The following is a 14,109-nucleotide window of genomic DNA, read 5'->3' as shown; positions in this document are numbered from 1 at the left end:
GCACTTGTAAAATAAAACTTGGATGATGGTGACTGTAGATTGAAACCCACCAAGGTCTTTACATTGCGTTTTTTGCACAAAATGTTTCAGCTGTGTTGTGTTAAAGCAAGAGCAGGATGAAGCAGGGACTTCAGTGCAATGTGCAGCCCTACTTACAAGGGCAAGAGAACATCCATTCATCCCCCTACCCTTGGCATTCTGTGTACATTCTGAACACCAAATTGCAAGAGTTGGTAAACAGCCAAACAGAGAGATTAATTGTTTCTAGGTTGAGTGGAGCAATGGACTGCAAGAGATGAAGGTTTAATTAATGAAAAAGGCTTTAATTATTAAGATTATGTTGGCTCCTAGTCTCCTCTTGGCAATCAGTTGACCGTGTGTCAAAAATCAAAAAATTAATGAACTTCGAATATATTGAATGAAAATCCGAATATATTAAATGGAAGTCTGAATATATGGAATGAAAACTGACGTTAGAAAGGCTCTGGCACCATCTTGTGTTTTAGATGTTAGATAAATATTTTAGTATCTGATGTCGCTACAAGAAGTAGCACTATGAATAAGTCAGCATAGATTCAGCATTCCTAAGTAATGAAGACATAATTCTATGGAAAATGTCTATACTACTAGTATACAGATCATGTAATTTAGGTACTGTTTCATCATACAAGACTGAATGTACTGAACCTTTGTCTGACTTTTAGCATTGAGATAGATAGATAGAGTTCAATTTCCTTCTATATATTTGAAGAACTGAAATGCCTCTAAAACATTTGTTAAACAGTTGACTAATGTTCGATTTTCAATGTAGGGTGAGAAAAATGATCATTCTTAGCTTGCAAGTTCTGGTGAAGTGAGTGGTGTTGAAGACACTTGCACACTTTTTGGTACTTACATGGATAATCAAACTCTAAGGTGAGGTGTCATATTGAAATATCTTAGCAGAAGTTCAATAGCTTAGTCTAAAACAAAATGACATAAATAAATTTCTTACACAGTTTAAAGGTTGCTTTGAGTATTGCTGTGGCTCAGGCATGAAACTCCTGAATGTCATTTCAGCAAAGCAAAAGGGCAGCTACAGAATCTCAGGTGATCATTGAAAAGGGCTTAAAGCAGTATGTACTCTGGAGGATAATCATGTGCTTGTCCAGCACACATGAAAAGGTCATTATTCTGCTATGTTTATAAATTTCTCATCATCACCAGTGTTGGGAAGGTTACTTTTAAAATGCATTCCACTACAGATTACAGAATACATGCCCCAAAATGTATTTTGTAACGTAGCCGTTATGTTACTCAATGAGAGTAACGTATTCTGAATACTTTGGATTACTTAATATATTATCATGCTTTTTACAACTACATGAATGTACTATTGCTGTGTGATTTATTGCTTTTACTGAAGGTTATTTGCCATACCAATACCAACTAGATTTGAAATCTTAATATAAAATGAGTAACAGTAGGTTGACATTAGGTAAGGCTGCACTTTTTGCAGCGATCTTGTATAGAAAACTATTCCGCACCTATAAAACAGGTTCGGGGCTCCGAACCGTAAAAGCGTAAAACCGTAAAGGGACCTCTGGCTAATACGTTGGGTTCCGTGTTGGGCTCGTAGCTGAAAACTAGCTTTACTTTGTTGTCTGGATCAACTTTGCGAGAGACAGAGAGAGGCGTTGAAAGGCTGCTCCAACGGAACTTATTGTTTCGGAAAAAAACACGAACACAGTGTACAGTCGAGTCTTAATAGCTTACTTACAACTGGGCTCGTCAGTCACTCTTTTTGGCTGCAGTGGTTATTATTATATTTACATGCTTCCATTTCCCGTTTCTGGTTGGTGACAACTCATACTTTTCTACTCTTTTTCTCCCTCCCTCGCGCTCACAGACACATAACTGGTATGGCAGTCCATTCGCCCTGCAGCACAGACTACACTGCCCATGAGGCTACATTCTTTAAGGCAATGCCTGTAACACTCTGCCTGTTGCCTTCATATTAAATAATTTTTGTGAATAATTTTTAAAAATATTTCTTCACGTCATTCTGCGGGCCACAAGTAGAGGTGACATGGGCCGCGAAATTGAGACACAGACATCAGAGCCTCTTAATGTGTGTTTTGTTTGGGTTTCCACCGGCGTGGAAACTAAAAATAGAGAGGGCATAGCCTAACATATGAAACAGGAAAATACAGCCCTGTAATCCAGCGGTCCCCAACCTTTTTTGCGCCATGGACCGGTTTATGCCCGACAATATTTTCACGGACCGGCCTTTAAGGTGTCGTGGATAAATACAACAAAATAAAACTAGTACCGGTACCGAAAAAAGAAGATTTATTCATAACACACGTGAAAAGACCCAGGAAAACCAAGTTAACGATAAAAACGATAACAAAATAACGCTGAAAACCAATAAAAACCCTGAAAACCATACATTTCACAGCTGAGCCTCAACTCTCGCGGCCCGGTACCAAACGACTCACGGACCGGTACCGGTCCGAGGCCCGGGGGTTGGGGACCGCTGCTGTAATCCATTCATTTCATCAAAATAACTGTATTCTAAATACCACCTTTTAAAACGGTAATGGAATACAGTTACAGTTACAGTTACTAGTTTTGTATTATACGTAACGGCGGTACATGTATTCCGTTACTCCCCAACACTGATCATCACTATAGTGGAATTAATCACAGTAATTATTTGTGGGTGACATACCACTTACTGTGTTAGTCCAGGGAGAGTTGACATATGAAATAGCAATTTTTTAAAATTATTTCACATGGTTTTACTCCTCTGTTGCTTAAGGTTTATATGATGTTAATTAAAATGTATATCCCATCACACAATCTCAGTTTCTCTTCTTGTGTTTCCTAATTTACCTCACCTTACAATCACAAACCAGGATGGATTTACTGTATCTGTACTGCAAAGTGCACAACATAAACTGAATAAACTGAGTAATATCTGTAAATCAAAAAAAAACAAAAAACGAATTAACAACCTACCTACCAAATACAAAAATATGACTGAAAGTACATTTGACGACATGTTCATAATAGCTAATGTCGCAGATATCATGAACTAATTGTGATTAGGCATTTTCTTTAGAAAGTGGAGTTTCTTTTCAGTTTCTTTAGCTGTGTCTGACAAAGTGAAGCAGGCTAATAGGTTTCAAAAAGTAGCACATCATGCCACAATCTAAAGAAACTCAACAAACAGGTAAGGAACAATGCCATTTATATCTATCAGCTTAGAAAGAATTAAAAATTTATTTCTAAGGCTTTGGAAGAAAATCACAGTGATGGCAAAAACATGGAACTTTTCAGGAATGACTAGATTACCAAAATGACTTCAAGAGGCTATCACCTACTCATCCAGGAGGCCAGAAAGAACCCACAACAACTTCTAAAGAACCCCAGGTCTCACTTGCTTCAGTTAAGGTAAGAATTTTTGACTCCACAATAAAAAAGAGACTGGAAACATGCACCCATAGGAAGAGAGTTTCAGATATCAATGCTGACCAAAAAGAAACAAAGTCACATCTCACATTTCCTAAAAATAACATCCCGTGATCCCAAAGACTTTTGCGAAAACATCTGTGGACTGATGAGACAGAGGTTGAACTTTTTGGAAGATCTCTCTTCCAGTAAACTTTTTTTTAAACGAACACAGCATTTCATAAAATGAACAGTCAAACATGCTGCTGGTGGTGTGATGGCCCATGGCTGCTTTGCTGCTTCAGGGCTTGGACAACTTTCCATAATTGATTGAACCATGAATTTTGCTGTCTACCAGAAAATCCTGAAGAAGAATTTCCAACAATCAGTTTTGTGCTCTGAAACTCTATTTGGGTTTTAGAGCAGGAGAATGACTCAAAACACATCAACAAGTCCACTTCTGAACGGTTAAAAACATGAACAAAATGACCAAACAAACAAATGAAGATTTTTATATACTGTATTCAAAGGTTGGACTCATATGTAATTGTGATCCTTCATGAGCATAAACTTTCATACTTGAAAAACCTCCAATGTGGCTGACTTCCCTTTCTTCAAAGCAGAGTGGACTAAAATTCCTCCCCTGCAATGTGACTTTCAATTAGTAGGTTTAAGCAACTACTTTTTCTCTCATGGCCAGGTAAGTTTGGATACCTTCTTTTTTTATTAAGAAATTAAGTCATTTTAAAAACTGCATTTTTTATTTACTTGTGTTATCTCTGTCTAATTTTAACATTTGTTTGATAATCTGAAATGTATAAGTGTGAAATATATGCAAAAAACTAAATCGGGATTCGGGCAAATACTTTTTCAGAGGACTGTATGTCATATAACTTGAACTTCTTGAGCACTAGGGAAACATTCAGGATTTTGTGTTTTCTGTATTTTCAGACAAAAGCTGAAAAAAGGACAAGTTCACATCATTGTTTTATTTCCATCCTCTCCTCTTGTCTTCTCTTGTATTTTTGTTTGTTCTGCATGTTTTTTTTTCTAATTTCCCGTTTTATGTTGACATAGTGTTCTGTTGTGTGTAGTTTGAGCTTTGCTTTGTTCATTTCCCTCCATTGTTCTTGCCTGTCACGAATTCTTTTTACCAACGGTCAGCTCATTCCGTTGTCTCAGTGTGTAATTAGCTCCCTCTCAGTGTCTGTATAGTCCTGTGTTTCCTTTTATAAGGTCCTGTTCCCTGGTTGTTTCCACTGGGTAATGTCATCATTCTTTTCCACCTTGTAGATTGTCTAATGGTTGGACTTTTGATTTCATTAATAAAGGCTACTGTCTGTATGCATGTTGCATCCTACCCTTGTCTCCAGCATTGGGGTTGTCATCTCACATTAAGAAACATACATTTCAAAGACAAAGTTTGTTAACTTTTGAAAAAAGATGCAAAAAATGTGGGTAAAATGGCCTGCATTTGTATAGCGCTTTTCTAGTCCATAGGACCCCAAAGCGCTTTACACTACATTCAGTCATTCACCCATTCACACACTGGTGATAGCAAGCTACATTGTAGCCACAGCTGCCCTGGGGCGCACTGACAGAGGCGAGGCTGCCGGACACAGGCGCCACCGGGCCCTCTGACCACCACCAGTAGGCAAACATGGGGTTAGTATCTTGCCCAAGGATATTTGGCATGCAGCCAGGAGGCAGCCTGGGATCGAACCTACAGCCACCCCATAAATACACATGTCATGGTGTGTACAGTGGCCAGATTTAGCCATATATATTCTTAATGAGGTGATAACGATTGTCTCCTTTAAAACTGGAAAGTGGAATAAATATTGTCAGTATTGTGTTAGTAAATGAACTACTACCTTATTTCTTGTCGCTTAATGAACAGCAATATTTATTTGAAGAGAGTAGTTAAAGTGACATATTTGTTCCATATTTAACTTACAGAATAGAGCTGGACAATATGACTAAACTGTAGAACATATAAACAGTAAAATGATTGTTTTTGTTTTTTTTAAATATGATTTTTTTTTAATATAAATGTTATTTTTTTACTTGACCTTACTTAAATGGACTTTCAACATTTGTTTGGCTACATATGACCGGTTTAACATTTTAGGTAACTGGCTGCCTAGTTCCCAAAAAGTTCATCTCTGTTCATCTGGACAAAACTTTTTTCAGTGGGAGAAATGTTTTGTCACTCATTCAAGCGACTTCTTCAGTCTAGTTCTGGACTGATAACAGTTTGGTTCGCTAAACTTGTAGTTGGATATCACTGACTGTTGTAGTCATTGTGGTTTCAAGCAGCCCAGGTATTTCAAATTACAATATACGAATTAACATCAGTAAGCGAGTCACATATTGTATTTTGGCAAACTGGCATGTTGTCCAGCTCTACACCATAAGTTGGCCAGGGTCAGGGGAACAGAGGAGTAGATAGAATTAATTCAGTGAAGAGAAACAATAAATGAAACCAGTCCGTGAACAAACTTTCATCATCCCAGTGGGAGGACAAAGCAGTCATGGTGTTAAGTAAAACCTCCTACAGGTGAATCTGCATGCAATTCTCTCAGTACACACAACAGATAGTTCAGATCTGAATGAAAACAGCTGAAATGTACGCAACTGAATGCACAATCACAATCAACAATCTTTTTCTCAGCATGATGAAATGATCAGCAAGACTCAAAAAACGTGTTTTCTGTAGGACTGAAAATTCATATAGCAATGACTTAGAATAAAATTATGTGATTGTGCTTTTTTAACCAAAGTAGGACAAATAATACAAAGACAACATATACATCACTTAGAAAACATTAACACTGTTATATAAAATTTGAATTTGAAGCACTTCTGTGGCAGTAAACAATTTACAAGATGGCAGGTAATGACTGTATATCAATTATAGCAAAGTAACAAGACAACTGACAAACAAAGATCATACTGGACCGCATCAAGCAGTCATTGTGGACAATACTTTTGTAGACACTCACAACCGCCATCAAATGTGCATTTATATTACTAGAGCCAGCCTCCAACAGGTCAGTGTCCTGGAGTCTGGTCAGCAAAAGAAAGCAAACAATAAACAGTGCATCAAATAAAAGTCTAGTGACTTAAATATGAGAGCACTTTTTTCCTTTTTTTCCAACACTTAATGAGAAATCTGACTTTTAAAAAAACTTATATTGTGCAGTATTTTTGGAGTCTTTTCCACTTTTTTAAAGGTTGTAGTCCTTTCTCTGAAGCAACAATAGGATATTCCTGTTGAGCTCACATTGCTTCTTAGCTTTTCGGGAACTGTGGAAACAAAACAGCATTAGTCTCATTCCTCTTTTTGTTTTTCCCACACACACACACACACACGTATATATATATATATATATGTTAGCTACACATTTTCATGTACCTCTTCCACCTGTCCCAAAGGTGCCACCTGTCCACCCTGTTTAGTCCTTGAGTCTCCAGATGATGCAAATTTGGATGAATTAGACTCATTTGGCACTGTCTGAGTTTGTCCTGATGGGAAAGAGGGACGACTGTACAGTAGAATGTCCCCAAATTCTTGAAAAAGAGAAAATCAATCAATTAAACAGTCAGTCAATTAATTAATTAATTAATTAATTAAGTAATTAATTACACATTCAATGGCCTAAAATGATAAGAGACAAAAAAGATCACATAAAATAATAAAATGCAAAAAATCTCCATTATAATTTGGGTGTAAATTTAAGTTTCAAAATGAGCAACATTATCCATATAGTACCAGAGTGCTGTCGGTTTTTGCTGCTTCCTTTTCCTGCTAATGGAATCTTGTGATTCTCCTGGCTCTCTCTTTCCTCAACTGTAGCCTCTTTGACCCTGTGAGTCCCAGTGCTGCCTCGTCTACCCCGGGCCTCCCCAGGGCCCATCCGAGGCAGCGTGGCCCCCCTCACTTTATAGTCACCATGGGACATCTGGCTGGTGAAATCCAGAGGCATACAAGTGTCTGTGGAAAGAGCAGTGCACAGAATTTTAAATATTGCAATCATTAAGAGACACAGTATGCAACAGCAAAACTTATCCGTGGGTCTTTCTTTACCATCACTGAAGACGTCTTTGGGTTGGTAACCCTGTGGAGCAGATTGGTTCTGTTTATGTCGCCTGGGCCTTTTATGTGTTATTGCAGGACTCATGTTGCTATCTGTGGACATGGGACTGCTGGGTCGCTGCTGCCGCCGCCCTAAATAATCCCATGGACATAGATAGCACAGATTAACATATAACATATGGTAAACTTACAGTTATTATTGTAATTGGAATTGAATTTGACTTTTGTTTTTGTCTCTATGATAATAATAATAATAATAATAATAATAATAATAATAATAATAATAATAATAGTTATGCCAAAACACCTCCACCAGCTTCTTTCTGTGAGTAATACAGCCCTACATTTTCTGCAAAAGTTGATCAGTTTGGCTATTTCAAATGTTCTTTAATGAGGTCTGAGGTTGTCAGTCATCCAGGTTAGGGTGGTGCTTGGATTTTTTTGGGACTTCTTTTTTGCTAGTGAAACCAAAAAGATTTAAATACTTAAAATAAACCCTTTTATATAAAATGATGTTAGTTTGTCTAATTATTTTTGAGCCTTTAAAAATGATGGGCTACATATAAAAGTTAGTGAAATACTACATGAATTGCACGTTGGCACACACACACACACACACATAAATACCAGATTATTTTTCATTTAAATAAGCCAGAGATTGCTGCCACTCCTCTTCAGCTTGTGCTTTGAGGATTTTGATAGTTGACTAGTATGGCTAGTATGTGTGTCTTAATCCAAATACTTATGGACTGAACTGTATTAACTCCCCATATGCTTCCTCACCTGACTCTTCTGGGTATCTGCACATGCGCAGGCCAACAATATCCCGCGATGAGGCTACTGCCTGGTTGAAATCTCCATCTGTAAAGAAGGATCCTTCTGAAGTGCTGACCACACTGGACCTGCCTGATGAGATGTTGTCCTCAGATGCTGAGCCCCAGCTGTTAACCATAGACCCTGTGACTGATCTGTCCAGATCTCCAGTGCTGGAGGCCGGGGTCTGGTCCAGTCCATGCAGCAGCTGCTTGTGTGGGGACTGGTGGTGCAGCTGGTGTTTGTGCTTCTCGTGGTTGTGGTCTTGGCTGTAATGACTTTCAGTGAGCTCAGCATCTGTTTCCTCCTCCAAATCTTCATCATTCTCTTCCTGTCCATCAGTACCCATGCAGAGGGGTATTGAGCTGTAGGTATGTATTGGGGAAAGAGGGCGAGGGTTGCTTGTGACGTGTTGACTGTAAAATGAATTTAAAAATCTGTCAAATTCTGTCATGACAATAGTTTTATTTTAATAAATGTGTGCACGTTGAATTCGGTCGTGGGTTACCTGAGATGTTCTGCTGGATTGTGTAGGCCATTAGTCAGGTCTCCCTGTGATGCTGTGATAGGTGGGTGATTATAAGATACTTCAGTAGAGGATGAGACTGGCCCTCTAACTGGTGGAGTTGGACAGCCTTCGGTTCTCTCTTCTGGATTAAAACTGATAAAAAAGAATAGCTGACATAATCAAATGGCTAAAGAAGTCCAACCATTTGCCAAAGTCCTGACATATTAGTCACAATTCATTAGATATTAATGCAAAGCCCTCAGTGCATCATCAACACTTTCCATCAAAGAAAAATACAGAACATACAGAAGTGAACTAAAAGCACAATTTAATTGCCCAATTGTGACAGATTAAATTATCCACAGCAGCAATTGGTGCCTTAAGGTCCTTGGGCAAACCAGTGGTTTGCCAAAATGCATGGCAACTTTTTTTTCATTAAACATGTCATAATGTAATTCCAGTTATATAATCCTGCTCTAATAGTAAACTGACTGTCAGACAATGCCATAAATGTGAATATTGTAATTGGTTTGGCTGTTACAATGAGACCGTGTTTTGTCCTGGGCCAGGGGGTGGGGGGTCAGTGAAGAATAACTAAAAGTAATAATATTTTTGCACAAAGAAGTGCATGTTTTCTAGCAGTTTGAAATGCACTACTTTATGTAAGGCTGTGGTCAGACGTTTATATCCACTCATCATAGCCATGAATGTCATGGTAATCTGGGGCTTTTTAATTATTTCTTTAAGGTGTTCTATGCCTATGTGTATAACATACATTTTTTTACAGTTTAAAAAAACAAACAAAAAAAACAAGATTTTTTTGCACAAATTTGAATTTATTTTGGATTTTTTCTAATCTAATCCACACTGGGCCTTATCCACAAGGGACACAATTTTGAAACGTATACATTTACGCATTTATTAAACTGTGCTAAAGGTTTTAGAATGTGTTTTAACTAGCCCAGGCCTACTAACTTTTTGTTAGTGATCATGATTGACTTCAACCCGTAGTTTCTCTTTACCGTATTATAAACAATTTGTCTGACAGCACTCATTGGATTGACCAATATTCAGAACAAAAGGAAAGTCAAAGGACCTTAGTGAAGATCTAAGAAGGAGAGAACTGTTGAGTTCAAGTTGGACAGGTACCTTGGAACCATTTCTAATAAACTGCAGATTTCCAGATTATCAGTTTAAACAATTGTATGTAAGTACAAGTTATTCAATGTGTCCACCACTTTGCCAAGGGTCTGGAAGAAGGTTCAAACTGTTACACTTAGATGTGAGTAAATAAGTTAGGATGTTAGGAAGAATACAGTAACCACCAAGGCTCAAGCTTGCTATGAACAGAAAACTACTGCAACACCAGCATCACTGTCCACAACTTTTAGATGGTCTGAGAAAAAACCACCTACTCCAAAATCAGCACATTTAAGCTTGGCTGAACTTTATAGTTGTGCACTTGGAAAAGCCATATACCTTGTGGAGAAATGTTTTACAGTCAGATGAGATATAGATTGAGTTATTTGGCCACAATGACAAGAGTTATGTTTGGTGAAATAAAGGTAAGGCTTTCAAACCTAAGACCACTGTACTAACTGCACAGCATGGTAGTGGTGACGTCATGCTCAAGGGCTATTTTGAACCCAGTGGTAGTGGTACATTGCACAAAGTGAATGGAATAATGACGAAAGAGGACTACCTCTATATTTTTCAGCTTTACCTCAACTCAACAGATAGATGACTTGAACTTGGGCAAAGTTGGGTGTTCCAACACGACAATGATCCCAAATACACTTTAAAACTGGTTTTGGAGTGGATAAAGTAGGTTATAATTAAGCTTCTGGAATGGTTTTCCCAACACCCCAACCTCGACTATGCTTAAAAGCTGGGCCTGATCAGGAAACCTATCAATTTAAATGAACTCTACCAATTCTTTGAAAGAGAATGGTCAAAATGAGTGGTCAAATATCCACCTAGAATGATGCAGAAAGCTTGTTGGTGGCCATCAAAAGCATCTGGCTGAGGGCAAATTGCTAAGGGACATTTAACCAAATATTAATTTGGATGTATGTATATATCTGACCCTGTAAATATACTATTATCCTTTTGTGGATTACAGAAAAACCCAAAATGAATTAAAAATTTGTAAAGCTAATTCTTGTTTTCTTTAATCGTTAAAGATGTACGATGTACAACCCTTCCACCTTGGAAAAAGAACAGTTAAAAGAAAGATGTTGTTAGAATCCCAAAATTACCATCGCATTCATGCCCATGATGAGTCTGTGTAAACTTCTAATTGCTTCTATATTGCTTTTGGCAATGGAAGGGGATATGCTAATCTGTCTATCAGCATGTGCTGTGTAGAAATACAAGTATCTTTTCCTCCTACCTTCTTTCCATGGGAAGGCTATATTCATCACAGTCCCAGGCATTAGCATGAGGAGGAGATAGGGCTTCTCCCCAGCTTACTGCATTATGTTTTGGGATCTTTGGGACCCGTATTCCCTTCTTTTGATTTTGACTCCCTGAGAAATGAAAAATAAACATCAAGATAAACAAAGTCCTGCGGTTTGCCTCATTAATATTAAACAGTACAGACTAGTTGTTGGCTTCACCTGAGGTGCTGTTGCTGCCTCTGTCTGAACTGTGGTGTGAGCCACCTGTGCTGTGATCTCGGGTCTGGTTGTAGGGGATAGCTTTAGGATGAATCATTCCTTCTCCTCCTTGCAAATGATCTGAAGACAAAGCAGCAGGAAAAAATGTACCTATATTTCTTTTCTTTTTTTTTTATAAAAATAGTGTAAAACATATCAAGGTGGTCTTCCCTACCATTACTTTTTTGTTCAGTCAAGTTGTATTGCATCTGTGCTGCCATCTCCTTTGGTATTGGAGGCAAATTGGGGGGCTGTTTCCAGCAGGGTATATCCAGAGGCTCTGCTATTGAGCCGCCAGAGGCTGCCTTATTCTTAATGCTGGCCTGAATGAGCTGTGTGGTGGCATATGGAATAGGCTCATATGTGGCTGCTGAATCCCCTCCTGGACTTGCATAGCACAAGTTGGAGTTGTTGAATGTTTTAATCTCATTGAGTTTGTTGGAGAGATTCACATCAGTGTATATGGCTGTCTCAGACCCAAGCTGTCCCTCCTGTTTGTTTTCTGGGTGGTTTCCATAGTTGGCTATGCAGTCGGCTTAGTACGTGAAACAAAGCAGCACATGAGCATGCAAGAACACAAATTTTAGCACAGCTACAAGGTGTATGATTTTTATTACTTGAGCAATATGTATCTAAGCTTCTAACAGAGCTAAATTAAGTCTGAGTTTGTGAGACTGCACTCACCTGGTCGGCTGTATGTTGTCATGTTACTGTCACTAGTGCCATTGCCATTATTGCAGCAGTTGATGCTACAGTCCTTATGATTGGCACATGCATTTGGCCAACTGTCTGGCAGCCACAGCTGGTTTAGGGGTTCACCCATGCTGAGAAGGCCAGGTCTGCAACAAGGAGGATCACAGAGGTGTCAATCACAACCTGCCACCTTCATAAATGAGTAATGAGTGAGCATGGACTGGGTGCCTTACAGCACATTTAAAGCAAGAAGACACCTCCCCCTAGTGGTTCCACTGTGCAAGTGCATTTCGTTTATTTTTTATTCAACACAAAGGGACAAAAATACCTCACCTGCCAGCACTGCATACTGATTCTCCTCTTTGATATGCAACTGCAAAGAGAAAGAGGAAAACATTCAGCCTTGATGAGCTGTCAAAAAGATGAAGCGCTAAAGGCAGAAAAAAACATGAAAGAAGTCTAAGCAAAAAAAGAAAAAGAAAAATTAAAGCGAAAAGTCTACATGCTTCTATCCATGGGGTGTATAGTTTGCGTCTGGTTTCTGTGTCTGTTAAACTGTCTGGTTTAATTTGCATGAAGACACCACAAATAATTGTCTGTTCCTTTACACATCTCAGCACAACACAACTTCACAACAACGATTTAGTAACACTTGTTCACAGTTTCTCCAGCAGTAAAATGTCATATAAAAGATATTAATCTTGTATGAGAGATTCCATATTTTAAAAATTATAAACAAATTAACTTAACCTAAGCCAATGCACTTGGTCCAATGGGACAAGTACATTGTTGCAATGTGTCCATACGACATATGTTTCTCTCCATTGTTCTATGAAACAAATGTTAAACTGTTTCCAATTTTAGATTGCAATTAAGTACAGATGGTTGGGATGTTTATATGAATAAACATATCCAATCATTTGCCACATAAAATCTAACATGTATTAGCAGCTAAAGCACATAGTACATACCTGTAGGTGTAAAGGTGAATGAGGGAACTGAAGGAACAAACGACAAGAAAAATCAGTTTTACTCTTTTGTAACTTAGTTACTTTAGTATCTAAATTATTAGATACTACCATAGTACATTATAACATTGCAGACCTTTGTATGCAACCTCTGCTGTGTGATGGGCATCTCCTCATGTAAAAGTTTAAGGTGTACAAGTATTTTAATAACCACATGCCACCTGTGTTAGTGCTGCCTCTGACACAAGTGCCCAGAAGAAGGTTAATAAGGGTGACAGGCGACCCAGGAGACAGGGAAGAAATATCAGCAATATTGTAGCACACATGGTAATGGCAGTTTGACAGGCCAGTGGCTCCAAGAACTGTGCTATGTTGAGGAAATGGCACTCTACAAATAAGCAATTAAAGGTCAGCCTTTGAATGTCTGCAAATGCAAATTTGTTTCTGAAGTCTTTGTGTCTGACGGTTTGATGTGATCTGCTTATCAGCCACAGAAAATATTCCTTAATATCACTGAAATGACAATTGATGATCAGTGTGGTGGTAACATGTCATGGCTTGATCCCTTCTACAGTCCTAAAAGTCTTCAAATGTAGGCACATTTGGCCCATATAGATGTGAAATTTATATTTACATCTACTACTGTACAGTAAGGACATAGGGAAAAGGCACACACCCTTGCGGATGCCAGTGTATGTGCTGCTGAGGCCGCTTCTTTTCTTGCGGTGACGGTACAGCCACACGCTGAAAATCATGAGAACCAACCAGCAGGTGGCGCCAATGCCAGCAATAAATGCGGGCTGCTTCACCACATCTGAGATCTGGGACAATGTGTCTCTTTCCTCGCTGATATCCATCATCTGGCCTGCAGAGTCTGAGCAGTAAAAACAAAAGGAGAAGGTTCAAACATATATTGCCACACATACATATGTACAG

General features: G+C 38.5%; 1 protein-coding gene across 3 annotated transcripts in view; it reads right to left on the bottom strand.

Moving 5' to 3' along the window:
• Positions 1-5,310: 5,310 nt before the first annotated feature.
• The window catches only part of LOC146378767 (roundabout homolog 1-like), a 92,796-nt gene continuing 83,997 nt past the window's right edge, over positions 5,311-14,109 (bottom strand). For all 3 annotated transcript variants that reach the window (XM_084941804.1, XM_084941805.1, XM_084941806.1), the window contains 13 exons: positions 13,850-14,047; positions 13,177-13,203; positions 12,539-12,578; positions 12,197-12,351; positions 11,688-12,047; positions 11,474-11,593; positions 11,248-11,383; positions 8,856-9,008; positions 8,318-8,763; positions 7,526-7,666; positions 7,211-7,432; positions 6,854-7,008; positions 5,311-6,744 (listed from right to left, as the gene is read on the bottom strand). In XM_084941804.1, the coding sequence (XP_084797930.1) occupies positions 6,730-6,744; positions 6,854-7,008; positions 7,211-7,432; positions 7,526-7,666; positions 8,318-8,763; positions 8,856-9,008; positions 11,248-11,383; positions 11,474-11,593; positions 11,688-12,047; positions 12,197-12,351; positions 12,539-12,578; positions 13,177-13,203; positions 13,850-14,047 (2,168 nt within the window). In that variant the 3' untranslated portion in view covers positions 5,311-6,729. The remainder of the gene's footprint in view (positions 6,745-6,853; positions 7,009-7,210; positions 7,433-7,525; positions 7,667-8,317; positions 8,764-8,855; positions 9,009-11,247; positions 11,384-11,473; positions 11,594-11,687; positions 12,048-12,196; positions 12,352-12,538; positions 12,579-13,176; positions 13,204-13,849; positions 14,048-14,109) is intronic.

This window comes from Perissodus microlepis, chromosome 10 (genome assembly GCF_051167445.1).
Source record: "Perissodus microlepis isolate ML-2025 ecotype Zambia chromosome 10, ASM5116744v1, whole genome shotgun sequence".
Taxonomy (NCBI): domain Eukaryota; kingdom Metazoa; phylum Chordata; class Actinopteri; order Cichliformes; family Cichlidae; genus Perissodus; species Perissodus microlepis.
This window is presented reverse-complemented; position numbering and strand designations above follow the sequence as displayed.